Raw genomic sequence first — 23,051 nt, forward strand, 5'->3', positions numbered from 1 at the left:
AAAAATTCTTTGTTTTCCTGGTACATTGCTATATAAAGATGCTATCAATTTCGATTTCACCTGTATAGGCTTTCAATGACAGCGTCGTAAATCTAAAACGTACATTTCAATGTAAAAAGGGTGATGATGATGTATTGTGCTAATATTCGATAGAGATTACCAGATGTTAATTTATTCGGTAGTTAATACTATACACTGTACTTAGATTGTGAGCATAACATTAATAAAAATATTGAGTACTTACACAAGAACTATATTTTTTTATTTATTAACCTATATTATTAAACTTTTAAGGTAATTTTTAACCACCCCTTCCTTCCTTTGGTGATATAATGCATTATTCTTGGTAAGCTCTAGTGAGACATGTTCAAACGCGCTTGCGTGAGATTTATCCATAAAATTTTAAATAATTTTTATTTGATCCTAACCCGACAGATGTTGTTTGGAACCTTATCTAACTAACCAGAGGGAGACTTTGTACAAAAGTCGATTGCTTGGGTACCTCTGTTCCATTCGTGTTTCTACCATAAAGCAGTTGTTTGCATGGCTGTGTTTCGGTTTGAAGGGTAGGATATGGCGTGAATTTACAGGGTACAGAGGAATAACACCTGAGTCCTCAAGAATGGCAACGCATGGCTGGTATCATGGACGAAACAGTATATTCTGTTATGTCCATGGTACTGCTCATGTCTATAGGTGACGGTTACCACTTTCCATCAGGTGGACCGTCAGGTTGTTTGCCATTCTAAGTTGTATAAAAAAAATATCTCTGCGCTACTTATTAGATATTAAAACTATATTTAGATTTTTTTAATAGGTTATAATGAAATAGGCGTCGAACGGTCAACACTAAGCTCCGAGTTCCTCTATTAATTTGCCTGAAGATGATGGTTCAGAGGTGATACACTTGTCGCAATATGTGCGTGAACTGAATAAAAATCGAAGATTGATGATTAATATAGTCAATCTTCATGTTGGCAGACGCACGCATACAGAATTAAACAAGAAAATTGTAATCGAGAAACCGGTAAATTTATATTTTAAACTTAAATCTAACTTAAATTAAATCTTGACTCTTATTAGAAATTTAGTCCCTAGAATAAAGATTTTACTGTGATATCAAAATGAAATTTTAATTTTAAAGATAAGTTTAGAAAAATTAAGCCTCTTAAATTAAATTCTTATTGACTACTTAGTACATTATAAGTCTATGATTAACTACCAGTTCATTTGAATAATAAGGAAATGACGACTATTTCTGGTGGTAAAAAGTTGCTGACCATATTTATTTCTCAATAAAGTTTTTCTGGCTCAGTTTTGGCAGCCCCGTAAAGCGCCTATTTCCGACATCTGCAATGTTGTAGTACTATAATTTTTATATTATACTTATTTAGAATTTCACAATTATCACATTATGTTTCTAAAAATAAATTTCGAATATTACGCCAAAAAAATCCGTGGCTCAGTTATTTAACAAAAGTTTTATAATGGAAATAAAGTTTCATAAATGGCAACATAGTAAAATGATAGCTGTCATCCGTAATTTTTTAATTTAACTGTCAAGTTGTCAACTGTCACTTTAACTGTCATTCCCACATGCATTGCACTTGTCAAAGTTGTTTGTTATCAGTTCTTATCAGTTTCCCTAATTCCTTGCTGATATGTGGATTTAGTTCTGTACCGGAATTAAATTTATTCCGTTATGAATTAAAATTAATTTTAGTATATTTAACATAATAATTATTAATATTATTGTATATTAAAATGTCTAATTTGAAAGAAGCTGAAGTGGAATTACAGGAATTGAAACCAAAAAGGGCTATATCAAAAGTAAGTGATTACTATTCGATATTGGCATGTGATAAGTTACCTACTGATAAGAATTTATAGAGGTAAATTACAAATTCCCCTAGTTGTTTTTGCAAAACGCCTGATTAAATGTAAAATATGTCCCATACTACTTATTTTTTTTAAATAAATAGTAAATAAATCTTATTTAATAACTAGCGACCTATTCCGGTTTTGCGCGGTTTTTTTTTTAAATAAAATACTGCCTATGTTACTTACTGATAATGTAGCTTTCTATAGCTGGAATAATTTTTAAAACTGTTCAGTAATTTTTGATTTATAAATTACAAATAAAAAATAAAAAAAAACAAGTGTTCAATCAGAAAATCCTTAGGGTGTTCCCACTTTGTAATTTGTAAAATTAATAAATATGTTAGCACTCAAACCTTCAAATTCTAAAATAATTAGCACTCTAACTTCAAATTCCTCCTGATGAAGGTGATCCTAAGTGACTGCAGTCCCGAGTCTAATATAAGACTGGACGCATTTTGGGTCCAGACCGTTAATTCCCATTTTCAATTGACTTCAAAAAGAATGAGGTTCTCAATTGGGTATATATATTATATATATTTATGTTTGTAACCCCATAATTCTATCAAGTGTAAACTAATTTAAAAATTCTCTTTTTACCTGAAAGGATATACTTACAGATTGGTCCTATAGAAATTTTATCAAAACGGGTTAGTAGTTTAATTTTTAAATTAATATAACTGTTTTCATTATAATTGAAGTTGGTTATTTTGTGAAACACAATCCTTATTACTAGTAATTTAATTATGAATATAATTATGATATCTGAAATGTGAAGTCCTCAGGAATGGCAATGCATGAGGGATGCAATGCATGGGCGAAAAAGTATACTCTTTTATGTCTATGGTACTGCTCATTTTTATAGGCGATGGTTGCCACTTTCCATCAGGTGGGCCGTCAGCTTGTTTGCATAAAAAAAATTTAAACTAAACAGATTATCCAATGTTAAACATGTCTATTTAATGTCAAATTATATTATTGTTTTAATAATATTTCTATTCTGGTTAGCCGGCTTCAAAAGAATTTGTACCAAAATTATCTATCTCAGCTCTACTCACATTTTTACTTGCAAGGCTGTATTTAAGTTTGAAGGATGAGATATGGCAGTAAACTTACACGGTGTGGTACTATGGACACCATAGTATACTGCAATACTTGTAGTGCTCTATATATGCAACAGTTATAATTATTGAGCTGGTTACTTGTTGGTCATTTAAAGTTGTATAAAAAGCAATGCATAAAGTTGATTAAGACAATTTACAAATGGTAGAAAAAATATTTTTATACTTTATTTTTCATACCTATACTAAGCCACAAAATACAAAATTTAGGTTAAGGTAGTACCATATCAGTAAAAGGGATTGGTGTAGTGTAAGCATGTGTAATATCTTATCAGATTGTATGCCAACAAATTTACTAGTATTTTTTTTTTAATGATATATAGAAATACTAATTTATATCATGGAATTAAAAATGTCTTTATATTAAGTAATATTATTAGTTACATAGACTAAACAACTTTTAACTACATAAATTAAATTCATTAGTAAATTAAATTGTAGCATTATTGTATGTTAGAATTTTTTTGTTAACTCATGAGTCTTTAAAATCTTACCTGTACTTGCTAAGTCTCCATAGATTTAAATTTTTTTCAATACTCTGTGATTTCACGCCACTGCGATCTCGCTGTTTCTCTCGGGTCATCTTGTTGTTTGTCATTTTGTTTCTCTTATCACATCATCGCGTAAATGTCATGCTGTAGTGTAATTTTCAAAGTTTCGCGCCCATTTCCGCGCCATTTTTTTCTCTCCTGTACATTATGTGACATCTTTACTTTGTTATTTTTTCTCTTAATGTTTTTAAACGTTTAGAATTGTCCTTTTATCTAATATTCATCATAACTTCTTATCACATCATTTTGGCATATCTAATTTTTTATATTTTTCCAACTTTTTTTTTTACAATGGTTTTGACACTTAGAAGTACGTTATACTTATTACGAAATCTTTGGTTATACCACAGATATAATAATAGTTATACTAAGTCTATGTTTTGACAAGAGACTAATGTTGCAAAGCGGTCATTTTTTTCTATGATTTAATGAGATATTATCAGCATGTGTAATAAACATCATGACAAACGAAAAACAGTTTCCGTGACTAATTCAGTTATTACACTTTCCGGAACTTGCCGCTGATAAAAAGGCGCCGCTTTAAAACTCAGCACATAATGCCCGGTAGTCAAATTTCCGCCATTTTTCACTTACATCATAAATATAAATGTCAATTAACAAACTGCACTGATAACGAGTCAACACTAAAATTAAGATTAACAATGTTATCAATATGTATAATACGTTAATATTAAAAGTTATTGTGCTTTTTCTAGATGCCGGTAGTGATAATTAAAAAAAAACCCGCTAGTAACATAGACATATTTAAATGTTATATGTAAAAGTTACGAAAATGACGCCTCAAAATCGACCCTATATCTGTGCCTATATAATGATCTCCAGGAAGCTAATAAAATACTGAAGGTTTGTCCGCATAGACGGACACTGCCAAATAAATGTACACGTATATAATAAAACAATTAATAACACAGTAATAAATTGAATTATTATATTTATTGTTTTATTATTGTACAAGCATTGAACTAGCCGTTTGATATTTGTGATTCTGTTTTATCCATTTATTACATCACTGTAAAGCGTAAATACAACAATAAAAGTTAGACTTCCTAAAAATGTGCGTTAAACATGTTTATATTAAAAAACAAGTGATAAATTAAAACAATCACCTGTCCAGGATGTACTGGTTAGAAATAGAGCTGGTGTTTTTCTGTCCGTAGGTATATCACTGATATTTTTTTTTAGGAAAAGTTAAAAATTACTAGTTTTCATTTGCTTTCTCTGTGTTACTTTTTTTTTTATGGATGATAATGGAATGGTTACCCCGCCTGCGCTAACGGTACACGCTGGCGGGGCACCAGTGAGGGATGATATGTGAAAATGAAAAGGCAGGTCAGTTAGCCCATCGTGATGAATAACTCTTGGAATTCAGCACGACAGTTCCCAGGTGGAAATAACGTGGAGGTCGACCTGATAGAGCATATTGCTAGCAATGGGGCTGTCAAACTCCATTGCTAATAATCCGTTCCCCCCGTAAGGGGGGTTTGCTAGTATTTGCCACGCTTGACAGGCGGATTGGCAATCATAGTGTTGTTTAACAGGGACGCCGCAGCCCATCCCTCGGCCTCCCTTAGTTGCCTTTTACGACACCCACGGGAAAGGAAGGGGTGGCCTATTCTATGCCGGGACCATACGGCAAATGAGTCAGTGAACGATGAATGACGGAAATGATGATGACACTCATCTGGCATTTTTATTGTCTATTATATAACGGAAATATATTTAGTTATTGTTGAATAATGACTACCGTGAGTCATACTCTATTGTAATTAATAATGCCAGCTTTACTCATGTTTTAAATTCGAATATGTCGACATGTTAATTTAAGTTAGTTCAAATAAAATAAAGTTGACACTTGCGTGTGTCCGTTGAATTTAAATATATGCACGTAAAATGTACTGTTTCAGTATAGTGTTTACATATATTTATGTAATAATATATACTGGGGCAATCAAAGACATTGGCCGTATATAAAATTAAAAATGTACATACATATATGCTATATGTAATGGTGCACTTAAATTTATTTACAGGGGGGAGAAAGGCATGCCCTAAGAAAGTCGCATATCGTCATAGTCGTAGAATACTGACGGATCTGACAAAGATTACATATATATATCCGTCAGTATTCTACGACTATGACGATATGCACTATCAGGCATACTTTTAGTTAAAAAAAAGGTGATAAACATGTCTTTTCTTTTTATTGAAGTGTTTTAAAAAGTAAAAAAAAAAAAAGAAATTAGTAAGATTGTTAAAATACTTTTTGTTGTTTATTTACTATTCTTTAAGATAACTAAAAAAAAGAGCATATCTTAACTTTTTTTACAAGATTATTTTTTTTCTTTCTGTAGTGAAAGTTTGCTCAATACAATATGTTTTTCATTGAAGACAAAATGAGAAAAAGAATAAATAATAATAATAATAATAAAATGATAATAAGAATTATATATATAATTAAATCAAAGATTTTCCTTTTACCTGTTTGTTAGTCGAAAGTTAAAGTCACGTGTAAACACTAGTATCATAACGTGGGATTAATTGCAATAAACCAGTCGTTATTTATCTCTGATAAACTAACATAAATGAATAAAAGGATTTATTTCTTAGTTTCACTTCTGTGACTACAGAATCAACATGAGAAAAAGTATATTCTGATAGAGAAACGTAAATTTTAATAAAAAAAAAATACAATACATAAATAATAAGATTTAAAAAAAAAAAAAAACAATCTCTAAGTTTATAGTGTTTAATATTTGTGAATTTCTTTTGCCTTTGTTTTTTTTTCTATTTACTAGTGTATTCCATTTTCAAATAATATGGAAGATATAAACGGCAAGAAGCAGGAGAATGGAATGTTTGGATCTAAGGTGAAGTTGGAAATGTTGTAATTATTGTATTATTTTTGTCGTGCTTAAGCATTTTTAAATGTGTGATCATTTGATTTTTTTTTAGTCGTTCACGCTTTAATTCACGTATATATGTATATCACTTTATTTAAATCGAAATTTTAGAAAATATTTAATTAAAAAAAAAAGATACGAGTATTGTGTTTATTGTAAACATTTGTTATTTTAAAATTAATTTGTCAATTTTTACTATTTTTTTTTTGTGGAATTTTTGACATAAACCTTTTACCATAACGTTTGAGCTCACTTAACTATATACAAAAAAAAAAAACATCTTGACCATAACAAAAAAAGAAAATTCATCCGAATAGAAATCCTTACTATATTCACTAATATTAAAAGCATGTAAGTGAGTTTGTTTCCTTTCTCTTGGCGTCAATCACTATGAAATTTGGTATACACGCACTGTATGGGATGGAGTGGGACATAGACTTTTATCTCTTTTAGTGAATTGGGAAAATGAAAGAGATTTAAATGAAATTTAATGAGTTTATTTGCATTAAACAGTTTAAAATTATTACAAGCCACGTGGTATTATTTTGGCACCTGTTTAATTGCCTTAAAAGATGTAGGCATGCAAATATTTTACATTTATTATATATATATATATATATATATATATATATATATATATATATATTTAACGATAATTATATATATATATATATAATTATAATTAAAAGAGTAATTGTTGAGTTTCTTATGGTTATTCTCAGCAGAAAACTATCCGAAGTGAAAATTGAATTTGTGTATATCCCGTGCGAATTTACGGGTAAATGCTAGTATATTTATATACTTGTATAGTATTATACAATTTAAAATCTAAATACTTATGTATCTTTAAGATCTAAATACTATAGGGAGACTCAGATTTTTTTTTTAATTTTTCAACACATCTTTTTAGAAATACTATTCAGTTTTATTAATAAAATAGTCTTAAAAGGATGCAAATGATGCCATTTTCACCTTGTATAATTAATTATATATTATATATATAATTAAATATTAAAATTTATATTTAGTCTAGTTATTAATTTGTTTTATGTATTTCGATAAAAATATTAAGTAAAAATTGTCTACATATATATAATAGACATTTTTTTAATACGTTTGTTCCGTTTTGGGACAGGCTAAGGTCGGAGACCTGCTGATTTGCTGCCTAGTTTTCAGTATAATAATTTGTTTAGAATTATATAATAGACAGTTTTTACTCAATATATTTTTTTCATACCACAAAGGCGGCAAACAGCCATACAGCCTGTCTGATAGTAAACGCTCACTGTAGCCTATGAACGTCTGCAACACTAGGGGTATCACGTGCACGTTCCCGATCCTGAAGAAACTTTAATATACTTTTTTTGAAGGTTAGGTGTTTTTATATTATTTACTAAATGTTCCAAGTATAAAAAAAAAAAAACAGATTTTTCTATTAATATTGATATTATGACTTATTTAACCATTATATTTACAATGTACAATTTCAAACATATTTAATTTAATACAAAAATAATAGGTAACCGCTTACCATCAGGCGGGCCATACGGTTGTTTCGCATTTTAGTTGTGTAAAAAAAAATATTAAAAATTTAACTAACGTTTGTATGGATAAATAAATAATATTATTAATTGAAGGTAAATAATAAAATTATAATTATTAACTGGACGAAAAAAAGGAAATGGGACGTAGTTTCACTAATGCATAATATTTAAAATACACGGTTTCTGATTTTGAGGTTTTTTTTTCTTTTAAACTGAACGGTTGTCACCATCCTATTAATATTATTCATTTACAACTGCATTTAGGTATTATTTATTACGTTTAAAATGACGTCAATAAAATATACTTAGCCAATACAGTAAATATATCAGTTAAGTTTAATTGTTTAATTGCAGTATAAAGTAATAACGATTAGTTATATCTATATCTATATTGTATCTATATTTCATGTTCGCGCATAATCTCGAACATTGTAAATGTTACTTACCTTACTTAGTTATATTTGTAATTCTTGTTTTTTTTTTTAATTTATTATTATATCGTCATAGCCGTAGAATACCGACGGATCTTTATATGTAATCTTTGTCAGATCCGTCAGTATTCTACAACTATGACGATGTAATAAACATGTTAGAGCGGCACAGATACAGTGTGCGAGAGAGAAAATACAGCCTATATTACACGCTGATAATGTAGCTTTCTATGGCGGAAAGAATTTGTATAAACGCTTAAGGATTTTTTTGGGGTTTATCCATTATAATGAGTAGGGATAATATTTATATTATTATATGTATCTCATCATCTCCCATATTTAGAACTAAAAAAATTTTTCATCGTGCCTCCCACCAAATTGTTTATAATTACTCCTCTCTATCCAAAGGTTGGCTGGAAGAGATCGCTCTTAGCGATAAGGTCGCCCATTGTTTTCTCATTGTCGATTATTTCTTGTAATTGTTTATATTTATAATAAGTTTACTATTGTAATCTTTTGGAGGAAACAATAAAGAGTATCTATCTATCTATTTATAAATAAAAAAAAAAACTAAGTTTTCCTCTTCGTAATATTGGACTAGACTAGCGACAATATTTATTTGTGTAAATTTTAAACATATTTTAGTAAGGTTGATGTTTGTGAGAAAGTACTGCACTAATATTCTCTAATATTTTAAAATTAACGGCCTTTTTATTAATTTAATAAGCGTGTGTATATATTGTACCTCCCGCGCCCCTCACCACCGCACCCCGCCTAGTATTCTCGCACGGCCATCGCCTGCGACGACGCAATAGTTTTACCGGCTTATTGTTTTTATTTCGCATTATCTTCTGACCAACTGTTTCAATTAATATGCTGTAAAAAATATCCTCTATTCCTATGAAATTTCTATTTTTATTTAGTTATTTGTTTTTATAATAATTTATAAAGTTTACTTTAAAACCTGTTTCCTAACTTAATTTTGTAAAATTTATTTTACTTTTAACGTAATAACCAACTTTTTGGCTGAGTTATTAAACTTAGACATATGGTGCCGCGGAATTTTTTGTAAAACTAAAACTTATAAATGTTTTTGTTATAGATTTTGTTTCTTTACTTTAAACTGTTCAGGCAGCGCGCGCCATATTATAGAATTATTGCCGACTTCATTTAGATTTATTGTGATTAATTATTGAAAATATATATATATATATATATATATATATATATATATATATATATATATATATATATATATATATGTGTGTGTGTGTGTGTGTGTGTGTGTGTGTACCAAAATAAAAAATAGTTTATAGCACTCAGGAATAGTACTGGAGATTACCCCGGACATACAAAGTCACAAATTTACCTCTTTATAATCATCACTACATAGTATAAAACAAAGTTGCTGTCGCTGTTTGTCCGTCCGTATGTTTGTTTAAATCTTTAAAACTACGCAACGGATTTTGGAGCGGTTTTTTTAATAGATAGAGTGATTCAAGAGGAAGATTTATATGCATAATACATGCATAATATTGTAGAGAAACATTGATAACTTTAGAAGTTTCTAATGTGATGTGATGTAATGTACACCCGTGCGAAGCCGGGGCGGGTCGCTAGTGTTAGTATAAATAATAATTGAACTCTAACTAAGCATAAATTTTATGAAGTATACCAAGCACAGTTTGTGATAATTGGTAAAAATCAATACATTTATCTAGAAACTCCAAGTTCAGCGATAACAACCGCTCTCAACATATGTTATCAGAGATAACCAGACCTTTGGTGACTGTAGTAGATTATTTGATAGACAAGATGTCGCAGGAAGGACAATAAAATTAAATGTACTGATAGTATAAAAAAGTATAAAGGTCGGAATGAAAAAAAAAAATCCATTAAAACAAAAAATAAACTAAATAAAAATAGGATGCAAAACATGCGTGGATAAAATGATAATCGGAAAGTGATGGCTAACATGGAAGGTTGTGGAACTTCTGGTAGTAATAGTGGTGGTCAGTCTTCGAGTGTTGGCGGTCACACGCATACTAACGGTAGTGGAATTAAACAAAATAATTCTAAATTTCTTGTGTGATGATAGTTTTATGGTTTAAATTTCTTTTAATGTAAATTATGGTATATGTATATAATGTTTACAAATTATTATGTCTTCCACGTGTCGAAATTGAAATGTTATGTTTAAATGTTAACCATGTGGTGTACACATGTTTTTGAATTATAACCTAACATTAACACCATAATTATATAAACATATAAACCTAACAAAAGGTTATAATTTGTTATGTGTGCCTTATTAAAAATAAATAAATAAATAAATAAACAATTAAGCATAAATAACAACATCAAGTTCAAAATGTTATAATACCTTACATCGTTCTTGATTTAATGTCTCTCTGATAAGTTGATAACTTTAAATATATATAACAATACAATAAATAAATTTATATATCTATATAATATAAATAGATGTATTTTTTTTTTGGTGAATGAAAATGGAATGGTAACCCCGCCTGCGCTAACGGGATACGCTGGCGGAGCACCAGTGAAGGGTGATAGATGAGAATGAAAACAGGCCAGTTAGCCCATCATGATGAATTCATCAGGAATTAACCATGATAGTTTCCGGGGGAACTGTGTGGGGATCGACCTGGTTAGGTATATTGCTAGCAACGGGAGTTTTAGTCTCCGTTACTAACAATTCCTTTCCCCCCAAATAGATGTATTGTATAATTAAAATAAATTTAGTATTTATACTCATACAATATAACTGGAAATGTTCTTGAAGCTATGGACATGATAAAAGAAAAACCTCAGCTTAATTATTCGTAGGAAAGTTCGCTCAAGTGCATGTGTTTTGTCTCTTTTCTTTCAATTATATATTTTTATTTTTGTCTATACGTTCCGTAATATCTTCGAACAGATTTTGTCGATACTTTCAGTAATGACCCCATACTATACCATAACAGACGTTAATTATCCATTGTTGAACATAGACCTCCCTCTATTGGGGGTTTTGTCAGTAATCGCCACGCTTAGCAAACGGGTTGGCTAACGCAGTTAGTCGATATTTTGAGAGGGACGCTGCTGTCTATCTCTCGACCATTAAGTTCCCTTAGTCGCTTCGACACCCCCGAGAAAGAAAGAAAGAAAGGTACTTTCTGTGATTGATAAAGTTTAATTCCATGTTGATACCATATGTATTTTGTCACTATTGAATTTCTTGTTTTGTCAAAGATTAAATAAATAACAATCATAATTTAACATTTAATATTTTAAAGTATAAATAATTATTAAAATTTTAAGTTTTAATTAACAATTTACACAGCAATCATAATTTAAAATCTTAAATGTAGTTAAAATAAATATTAATAATTACAATTTATAATTTAAATAACAATCATAATTTAACATTTAATATTTTAAGTTTTAATTAACAATTTATATAGTAATCATAATTTAAAATTTTAATTATATTTAAAATAAATATTAAGATTTTAAAATTTAAATTATTATATTTATGAAAACCTCGTTTTCTCATAAAAAGAAGTTGCAAAGAAGGAGGGCTTCTTTCTTTCTTGGGCCAGGTGTTGCGGATATAATTTGTATGATTCAATGAACTACAATGTAAACACATTATCTAGTAGGTACAATAAAAAAAAAAAACTTTTGTCACCTTTCCTTCCATAGTGATAATAGAATGATTACATTTATTACAATTTGTTATCGTTTTACAATCCAAACCAGTTAAGAGTACCATCAATAAATTGCCGGTTTCTTTCGGATCATTATCAGTCGAGGAGATCTATAGAAAATTTAAGATTTAGATAATTTATTAATATCATAATCTGCGCCTACGCTCACGTCTATCAGTACATAATGTATCCTATGTACTAATTTAGTATGTAACCTATATTAAACAATCTAAAATTTCATGTGTTTAATGAAAGTTATATACAAAAAAGATTTTATTTATTTATTTATTTATTACATTTACCAACTAAGTGAACTTGACAGTTTCTTAACTCGCTCCCTTAGCAATCACAATATATATAAACATAATTAAATGTAATTAGTGGACACTTTCTAAATAATTTTTTGCTATTCTGCAAAACTCCATGAACACTCAGGTTATGGAATGACTTTTATTAATTAATTTTACTAAGAATAACTTTTTAGGTGTACCTGCATAATTTATATTATTATGCATATTGCAACTTCGGAAGTCTCCTTTTATCTCGTAGTCGCTGTCTTGGGTGACGCTTTTTTCTCGATGTCTCAACTTAGTACCTAGTCGTTTTGTATAGTATTAAAATAATATAATAGTAATATCTGCATACATATATACATATATATCTGTCGCGCCTGACGATGATGATTATGCCTACCTATGGGTATTCGGATAGGCATAATGTCTGCATCAAAACAAAAATCCTTAAAAACAAAGAATCGAGTATAAAAAAAATACAATTTTCATGAGAGTTTTTTGTTTCAATTTAAATTTCTAACACTACAATAACAGGATGTACTGATAACAATCCAAATTAAGTACAGTAATTAAACGGCGGTAGACACACGCTCTGCTACACTGGCTTCTAATATGATGGGTGAAGTGTGAAGATATATCAGTATTCTGTTCATCACAACTACAATAATCATAAAATGCCTCTGACTGTCCATTAGGATTATAGTTGAGAGAACATTTATTTTGTTATGAATTTAATTTTTTTTCGAGAATATGGCGTTTCTCTCCTGCATCAGAAATTCACTCCCTTTTATCTACTCAATAACACATCGCGAGCTTTAAATCATTTATAATATTACAAAATAATTAAAAATTAATGAATATACAAAATAATTATTTAACAAATAATAAATATACAAAATAATTTATTAAAAAATAATAAATAATTAATTATTTAACAAATAAATATACAAAATAATTATTTAACAAATAATAAACATACAAAATAATTATTTAACAAATAATAAATTATACAAAATAATTAATTAACAAATAATAAATATACAAAATAATTAATTAATCAAATAATAAATATATCAAAAATAATTAATTAATAATTAACTAATATACAAAATACTTTATGACTTAGTAATAACTTAGTTGTACACGTGTTTACTTTCAGAATGGCACACCAGAGTACGTGGACGTTCCGAGTCGCGACCACGATAAAGATCGAGATGAAAAGCCCTGGCAACGGGTTAATTTTTCATTTATTTCATACAACACTATGTACATACAATACACATACAATTTTATGTGTACATTAATTTATTTATTTATAGTTTACAATTAATTGCTTTATACGATATTATTTTCATTATAAAAAATAATTCTTATAATTATAATAAAAATATATTTTAAATATATTTGTATATATAACATTTATATTTATTTCGTTATATGGATAGGACAATAAAATATTTTAATATAATATATATATATATCTAATCTGATTTTAATTCGTTTAAAATAATATTATTATTTTAAACACGTTAGGTTAATATATTATTTTGACTAAGTGTCAATTCATTGCTTATCATTATTATTCATTTAGTGACATCATGTACATGTTTGTTTATTTCTGATGCATCACTAATGAACTAATTGCTAATTAATACTATTGCTTTTATTACATTTTGTTATTCTAATCATATTTTTATTTTCTTTCCTGTTTCTTCTATAATTATTATTTTTAGGTTGTCTATGAGGTGACCAGAAAAGGGACACATTTGTATGAGCCCGTTAAGTCTGTGAGTAAATGGTTGTTCTGGGCAAATTCAGTTTTGGGACATATTACTAAATGTTTGTGACGTATTGTTTTTATCGGGGTTATATGTTGATATATTTATTTATCTATTTTTGCTTTGAAAGGCAGAAAAAGGTTAAAATAAAATAAATAATTGGCAAATCAATTTAATTACAATTTAGCTTTTAATTCTTGGGTTAATCTTTAACCATAAAGTAAAATTTTTTACTAAAGATCATCTACACACAAATTTAAGACGCATGAAATACTTTGATTTGTTTTGGTTTTTATTTCGATGTTCATGTGGTAGACTGTTCTAGTTATAACCTGAACCTATCTTAACCATAATGTTAATTCTAATACGCTTAACTTAAAACTAATAAATACATTTCATATTTCTCTAGATTATAAATTCTTTTCATATTTTTTTCCTTTTCACTTAAAATTTTAATCTATATATCTATCCTACACTTCACCTAATTGGTTTGTTTATTTTTTATTTCTGTGATCACGGGTTTCAGGGTTCTAGTCCTTTTTGACTTAGTAGTAAACATAATATTGTATTAATGCCATTCTAATGAAATAAATAAAATACATACTATTTATATGTACATTAGAATACAAAGAAAGCATGTTAGTTGGGTTGTTTTAAAATTGGTTTCTGTTGGGATCTCTAATGAAATTGGTGTTAATAATTTAATATTTATTTACATAAAAATATAAATTCTATAATTAATTAATGAGTGTCAAAGGCTGGTGGTAAATTAATATTTAATTTAAATAATGCTTTATGTGAAACGATAAAATTTAAAGTGTGTCAAAATTTGCGGGTTTCCTTTGCTATTTTATATATTTGCTTAATTTTATAAATTAATCAATTAATCAGTACCAGGGAACGAGCTAACTTTTGTGACTCTAAAAAGGAGTCATTATTTAAGCATTTTATTTTAATTTTTTCATGACTTATTTTTATAGTCGCATACTTCACGTTTTATTGGGATATCAATTTAAATATTTTTTCATGAGTAATTAAATTAAAAATAAAATATTCCAGATTCCAAGTACAATAATTATAGTAGTGCTCGGAGTATATCTGTTACTCGGATATTTCACTCAGCTGATCGAAGACAATATGCCTACACCATACCAGGATGCAGACATTACCAGAGAGGTGAGTTCTATAGTGTATTGTCTAAACAGTAAGCCTAGAATAAACTGACGTCTTACTTTTTTTTTATACAACTTAGAATGGCAAACAAGTTGACGGCCCACCTGATGGAAAGTGGTAACCGTCGCCTATAGACATGAGCAGTACCATGGACATAACAGAGTATACTGTTTCGCCCGTGATACCTCCCATGCGTTGCCATTTCTGAGGACTTAGACGTTATTCCTCTGTACCCTGTAAATTCGTGCCATATTCCACCCTTCAAACCGATTCATTCCTGATGTTTATTATATTTTATACCTTTAATTAAATTAATTTACATAATGTTAAGAATTATTTTTTAATTGTAATTTATAATTTAATTACTTAATTAGTTCAGTAATTAATAAATTCATTCTTAATTTTTTAATTTTAATTATCAATGTTATTCTTTAATTAATTAATAATTTTATTTCTTAATTAATTAAGAAACATTTCAGTCAATTTTTCATTTTTAAAATGTAATTTCATTACTCCTAATAATTATCCTGTATCTCATGACACACAGAGTTCGGATATATTTAGTGAAGAATCAGCTTGGAGGTATCTCTACACAATCCTGGGCGACGAGCCCAGGGTCGCGGGGACGGAGTATCACCTAAATAAGACCCGGGATTTGAAGAATATGCTGGATCAGATAGCAGCACAATCCAGAATACCAATTAGGACCGACTGGCAGTTTGTTACAGGTATTTAATTATATTTCAAAGATCCTAAATAGTGCTAGATGTTCGGGCAAACCAAGCGGTCAAAAGTGACAGCGAATGTCGCCCTCCCTTGTAAAATGGATTCTGATTGGGGGGAAAGGGATTGTTAGTACTAGAAAATAACAACCCCATTGCTAGTATTATTACCCTATCAGGTTGACCTCTACGCGGTTCTCCCAGACAACCTTTGTCATCCTCAGCTATCATCCCTTACTGGTTTTCCGCCAGCGTATACTAATTGCGCAGGCGCCGTCTCTATTTTATTTTCGCCCATTAAAAAAATTACTATATCAACATCATCATCATCATATCAGCAGTGGACAGTTAACGAACTGTCCACTGCTGAAGGTCTTCTTCTATTGGGAGATTTTGTCAATAGTTGCCACGCTCGGCAAATGGATTGACAACCGCAGTTAGGTTTTGGTGATATTTTAAGAGGGACGCTGTTGCCTATATTTCGACCTCCTTAATCATCTCTTACGAGACCCACGGGAAAGAAATGGGTGGACCATGATATGCCAGGACCACACCTAGGCGGCCTAGGATACTATATAAAATCTCGTTTATCCGTAATGATCGGGATGGCGTCCGGTTCGTATAATGAAAACTTCGGATAAACCGAAGACTCTCAAAGCATGGCGTGGCTCCAGTGAGGAATAATGAAGGATGATGCACGTCAATTGGCCTATCGTGACCAATTCAGTAGTTATTAATCACGATGGTTTCCAGAGGGAACCGCGTGGAGGTCGACCTGATAGTGTGTATTACTAAAAATGGTGTAGACGCCATTATTAACATCCATTATCCCTCAATTTAGGTTTTTTATACCACTGAGGTGGCAAACAAGCATACGGCCCACCTGATGGTAAGCGGTTACCGTAGCCTATGAACGCCTGCAATACCAGAGGTATTACGCGTGCGTTGCTGACCTTGAAGAAACCTCTTTACCCCCCTTTTGAAGAACCCTATGCTGTAGTCTCTTGGGAAAACCTCTTGGGAAGGTACAATATATATACTATAGGTGTATTTTCATGCCTTTTGCCTCGAGCTTTCTTATTTTTTTTTTATTTTTATTTTCAGGCAGTTATTTGATGAATTCGTCTACTCCCTTTTTGAATTATTACCACAATTTGTCTAACGTCGTGGCGGTGCTAGAGGGGGAGAGCGGGTTCAACAGCGACGGCAGTACCCGCTCGTCGATACTGGTCAACTGTCATTACGACTCTGTACCTTTTGCGTTAGGTGAGAGAGATTAAATTCATTTGTAAAACTTTTTGCACATAAATACCACTTGATATATTATACAACGCCATCTAGCGGCGAACGTAGTAAAGCTTGTGTTATGTGTATTAAACAATGGACAAATATGCTTAAATATTTATTCTTTTATTCATAAAAATAAACCTTTCTAGAAATCTTTTTTAATTATTGCACTGTTTTGTCGCTTTCTTTTACACTGAAAGTTGAGCCCAAAAAAAAATTATCCGGTTAGCTAAAATAGGTTTATAAAAAAATGGATGTTTTAATGAGTAATTCTGTGATTTTTTTCATTTTTTTTTGAAAAGAAAACAAATATTTTTTTTTAATATAACTTAGCATGGCAAACAAGCTGACGGCCCACTTGATGGGAAATGGCAACCGTCGCCTATATACATGAGCAGCACCATGGACATCATACAATATACTGTGACGACCATGTTATTCCATCATGAGCGTCACAGCATATTGTATTCGTTGGTTGATGTTCCTAATAACATACCAAGTAAGTCCACTGTCATATCACGTTGTTTAGTTGAAACAGCCAAAGTCGCCCATTGTTTTCTCACTGTGATTATTTCTTGTAATTGTTTATATTTATAATAAGTTTACTATAGGATATTAATCTTTTGGAGGAAACAATAAAGAGTATCTATCTATATATCTAAAGTTTTGAAAAGACAGCCTGTTTTATATATATATATATATATATATATATATATATATATATATATATATATATATATATATATATATAAATTTAGTTGGCCTATCTATAGCATTCCTCAGCCTCATTTCATCCATCACCCGCTTTGCTAATGTGTTTTTTCTAGAGAGAAAGGGATTGTTAGTAATGGAGACTGAGAATCCCATTGCTAGCAATATACCCAACCAGGTCGACTTCCTCGCGGTTCTCCCTAGAAACTATCATGGTTAATTCCTGATGAATTCATCACGATGGGCTAACTGGCCTGTTTTCATTCTCATCTATCACCCTTCACTGGTGCTCCGCCAGCGTATACCGTTAGCGCAGGCGGGGTTACCATACCATTTTCACCCATAAAAAAAAATGTGTTTTTTCTAGAGTCCTCACCCCACATCTTAATTTTACTTTTAGATCATATTTTTTAATCTACCCGCGTCTTCTTTGCTTCATCTCAATGATGTGTCTCTTTTCTCGCCCCCTAATTTTCTTTGGGTTTCCTTAATAGGATAATTCCCCCCTTGCCTTGAAAGTTTCAAACGGTCACAAAGGGGCGTTATTGCCCATTATTGACCATATGCTATCCTCATAGGTGCGTCGGACAACGTGGTGTTCTGCGCGGTGATGGCGGAGACGCTGGAAAAGATGTCGCGGCGAGCACGGCCCTACCGACACAACATCGTCTTCCTCTTCAACGGCGCCGAGGAGAACCCGCTGCAGGTCGGACGCAGCATATCTACTCGTTATATGATTCTTAGAATGACAAACAAGCTGATAAGCTGAGGAAGCTATATATATATATATATATATATATATATATATATATATATATATATATATATATATATATATATGTGTGTGTGTGTGTGTGTGTGTGTGTGTCTATTGACTTGAGGATTGGTGCGTGTTGCAGGCGAGCCATGGGTTCCTGCAGCACAGCTGGTCGCGCGGCGCCACCGTCGTCGTCAACCTGGACGCTGCCGGCATGAACGGCAAGCCCGCCGTCTTTCAGGTAACGCTGTCGTGTGACAATAGAATGCCAACCGGCATACAATGGGCCAACCCTTTCTTTCCCGTGGGTGTCGTAAGAGGCGACTAAGGGAGCACGAGGGATGGGCAGCAACGTCCCTCTTAAAACATTCACCCAGACCTGGTTGCGGTTGCCAGTTTCTGGCAAAACCTCCATATGGGAGAAATCTATATTCACTAGATAGATAGATAGATACTCTTCATTGTTTCCTCCAAAAGATTACAATAGTAAACTTATTATAGATATAAACAATTACAAGAAATAATCACAATGAGAAAACAATGGGCGACCTTATCGCTAAGAGCGATCTCTTCCAGGCAACCTTCACTTCACTAGTGGACAGTTAACGGCTGATATAATGATGGTGATTATATAGGCACATTTTTTAATGGGTGATAATGAAAGAGTGAACCCGCCTGCCCTATCAGTATACACTGGCGAGGCACCAGTGAGGGATGATAGGTGAGGATGAAAGCAGGTCAGTTAGCCCATCGGACGAATACACCTGAAATTTACCACGTTGGTTTTCAGGTCGGATCTTGTTTTTTGCCCTACCTTAAACTTGGGTCTAGCTAGGACCCCGAAGGAACGTGTTTTAACATGCTTCTTACATAATAAATAAGAGAGTATGTAACAATACAAAGCTAAAGGCAGCACCCGTTTACATGACGACAGGCGACGGACCTGCGGCTGCTGCGCGCGTTCAGGCGAGTGGTGCCGCGGCCTAACGCGCAGTCGTTCGGCGAGTACCTGTTCCAGTCCGGCGTCATACCCTCCGACACAGACTTCAGGATTTGGCGGGACTTCGGCAACATCAGCGGTGAGGGGCCGTCTCACTATTTACCCCATAAAAGATAGCTGCTAGAGTACGCCATAAGGCATTATAAGCTCGCGAAGCGTGGGCGTTGTAAGTGGCGACTAAGGGAACTTAATGGTTAAGGAATTGGCAATAGTGTCCTTCTTAAAACATCACCAAAGACTAACTGCTGTTGTGTGGGGGGAAAGGGATTGTTAGTAACGGAGACTGAGAATCCCATTGCTAGCAATATACCCTACTAGGTCGACCTTCTCACGGTTCCCCTTGGAAACTATCATAGTTAATTCTTGATGAATTCATCATGATGGGCTAACTGGCAGTTGTTTTCATTCTCATCTATGAACCCTTTACTGGTGCTCCGCCAGCGTAACACCGTTAGCGCAGGAATGGGCAAATATAAATGAAAATTTTAAACCATCAAAAAAAAAACTGCTGTTGTGTCAACCCGTCTGTCAATCATGACAATTACTAGCAAAACTCCTGAAGAGGAAGACCTATGTTCAGCAGTGGACAGTTCACGGCTGGTGTGCTGATGATGTTTTATTTGAAGGTGGGTGGGAGAATTATAACAAAAGTCGTTTGCTTGGGCATCCTCTGTCCCATTCGTGTTTCTACCGTGAAGCAGTTGTGTTTGCATGCTTTAAAACTGTGTTTCGGTTTCTTTTTGAAGGGTGATTGGGATATGGTGTGAATTTACTGGGTACACAGGAATAATACCTGAGTCCTTAGGAATGGCAACGCATGGGGGTATCATGGGCGAAACAGTATACTCTGTTATGTCCATGGTACAGGCTCATGTGTATAGGCGACTTGTTACCACTTTCCATCAGGTGGGCCGTCAGCTTTTTTGCCATTCTTACTTCGCTTTTTCTTCGCACGGGTGCACATTACATCACATCACATTAGAAACCTTAAAAATTATCAGTGTTCCTCTACAATATTATCACGCCATATCCAACCCTTCAAACCGAAACACAGCCATGCAAACAACTGCTTCACGGTTGAAACACGAATGGGACAGAGGTACCCAAGCAATCGACTTTTGTACAAAGTCTCCCTCTGGTAAATGTCAATTTGACTATTTTTTTTTTATTAATAGTATAAATTCAATATATTATTGTGCCAGTTGTAAACTGATTTCAATGATTCCTAATAATCCTCGTATCGTATCAGCCATTAACTGTTCACATCTGAGCATAATCCTCCGTCATAAGGGGGATTTTTGGCAGTAGTTGCCACGCTTGGCAAACGAGTTCGCAACAGCAGTTAATCTTTGGTGATGTTTAAAAGGGGGGCTGTTGACCATCCCTCGACCATGGAGTTCGCTTAGTCGCCTCTTACGACTCTCAGGGGAAAGGAAGGGGTGACATTGAGTATAATGTATGTCTATCTATAAGATGCGAGTACGGTTGGCAGGTATCGATATAGCGTACTCGAAGTGGGGCCACGTGTACCACACGCGGTACGACCACCCGTCGCTGGTGCGGGAGGGCGTCGTGCAGTGCGCCGGAGACATGCTGCTGCCGCTGCTGACCGAGCTGGCTGACCTACAGGACCTCGAGAATAAGGTACATCTCACTTATATACTGTTCACTTATGTGAAAATGGTCAATGTAATGGTAAGGAAAATGCAAAACTTCTATAAGGTTTGCTATTTTCTATGTTAATTGTCTCTACTTCAATTCGCTCCATGTCACTCTAGTTTAATCCATATCACTCCAGTTCATTCCGTGCTACTCCAGTCCATTCCATGTTACTCCAGTTCATTCTGTGCTACTCCAGTCCATTCCATGTTACTCCAGTTCATTCCGTGCTACTCCAGTCCATTCCATGTTATTCCAGTTCATTCCGTGCTACTCCAGTCCATTCCATGTTATTCCAGTTCATTCCGTGCTACTCCAGTCCATTCCATGTTATTCCAGTTCATTCTGTGCTACTCCAGTCCATTCCATGTTACTCCAGTTCATTCCGTGCTACTCCAGTCCATTCCGTATTATTTCAGTTCATTCCGTGTTACTCCGGTAACTTCCGTGTTATTCCAGTTCATTCCGTGCTACTCCAGTCCATTCCATGTTATTCCAGTTCATTCTGTGCTACTCCAGTCCATTCCATGTTACTCCAGTTCATTCCGTGCTACTCCAGTCCATTCCGTATTATTTCAGTTCATTCCGTGTTACTCCGGTAACTTCCGTGTTATTCCAGTTCATTCCGTGCTACTCCAGTCCATTCCATGTTACTCCAGTTCATTCCGTGCTACTCCAGTCCATTCCATGTTACTCCAGTTCATTCCGTGCTACTGCAGTCCTTTCCATGTTACTCCAGTTCATTCCGTGCTACTGCAGTCCATTCCATGTTACTCCAGTTCATTCCGTGTCACTCCAGTTCATTCCATGTTACTCCAGTTCATTCCATGTTACTCCAGTTCATTCCGTGCTACTGCAGTTCATTTCGTGTTATTCCAGTTCATTCCATGTTATTCCAGTTCATTCTGTGCTACTCCAGTTCATTCCATGTTACTCCAGTTCATTCCGTGCTACTGCAGTTCATTTCGTGTTATTCCAGTTCATTCCATGTTATTTTCATTCTGTGCTACTAGTTCATTCCATGTTACTCCAGTATATTCCGTGCTAATCCAGTTCATTCCGTGTTATTCCAGTTCATTCCATGTTATTCCAGTTCATTCCGTGCTACTGCAGTTCATTCCATGTTATTCCAGTTCATTCCGTGTTACTCCAGTCTCTTCCATATATATATGATGGTGTGAGCGACCGAGGTGGGGGCCTCGGGACGTACCCCATTACCTCAGTCTCAACTCTGGAGGCTACCACCTCCGGGTCTCGTGGTTTTAATTTGACGTGCGTTTTTAAGTTTGTTTGCCATTCTAAGTAGCATAATTCCGTGGGGCAGGTGGAGCCGTCGGGGGCGGTGTACTACGACTTCCTGAACCTGTCGGTGATCGCGTACTCGAAGCCGGCCGCGCACGCCATCGACGCCCTCATAGCGCTGCTGGCGCTGCTCTCCGTCGCCTACTACGCCTGGCTCGTCGGGCCCAGTCAGTGCACACTTTTTAAATACAGTGAACGCTATATATATATATA

General features: G+C 33.0%; 1 protein-coding gene across 4 annotated transcripts in view; it reads left to right on the plus strand.

Moving 5' to 3' along the window:
* Window positions 1-1,631: 1,631 nt before the first annotated feature.
* LOC113514893 (endoplasmic reticulum metallopeptidase 1-like) overlaps window positions 1,632-23,051 on the plus strand; it is a 33,662-nt gene continuing 12,242 nt past the window's right edge. The window contains exons 1-11 of one of the 4 annotated variants that reach the window (XM_052893471.1): window positions 1,632-1,830; window positions 13,609-13,683; window positions 14,183-14,236; window positions 15,287-15,403; window positions 15,948-16,128; window positions 17,227-17,388; window positions 18,699-18,826; window positions 19,020-19,118; window positions 19,812-19,956; window positions 21,370-21,521; window positions 22,861-23,005. In XM_052893471.1, coding sequence (XP_052749431.1) covers window positions 1,765-1,830; window positions 13,609-13,683; window positions 14,183-14,236; window positions 15,287-15,403; window positions 15,948-16,128; window positions 17,227-17,388; window positions 18,699-18,826; window positions 19,020-19,118; window positions 19,812-19,956; window positions 21,370-21,521; window positions 22,861-23,005 — 1,324 coding nt within the window. In that variant the 5' untranslated portion in view covers window positions 1,632-1,764. Of the gene's footprint in view, window positions 1,831-6,271; window positions 6,439-13,608; window positions 13,684-14,182; window positions 14,237-15,286; window positions 15,404-15,947; window positions 16,129-17,226; window positions 17,389-18,698; window positions 18,827-19,019; window positions 19,119-19,811; window positions 19,957-21,369; window positions 21,522-22,860; window positions 23,006-23,051 lie in introns of those variants that run through there. The other 3 variants (XM_052893472.1, XM_052893473.1, XM_052893474.1) reach the window with 3 other exon arrangements.

Source organism: Galleria mellonella, unplaced genomic scaffold (genome assembly GCF_026898425.1).
Source record: "Galleria mellonella isolate WM207_F2 unplaced genomic scaffold, CSIRO_AGI_GalMel_v1 utg176, whole genome shotgun sequence".
Classification (NCBI taxonomy): Eukaryota; Metazoa; Arthropoda; class Insecta; order Lepidoptera; family Pyralidae; genus Galleria; species Galleria mellonella.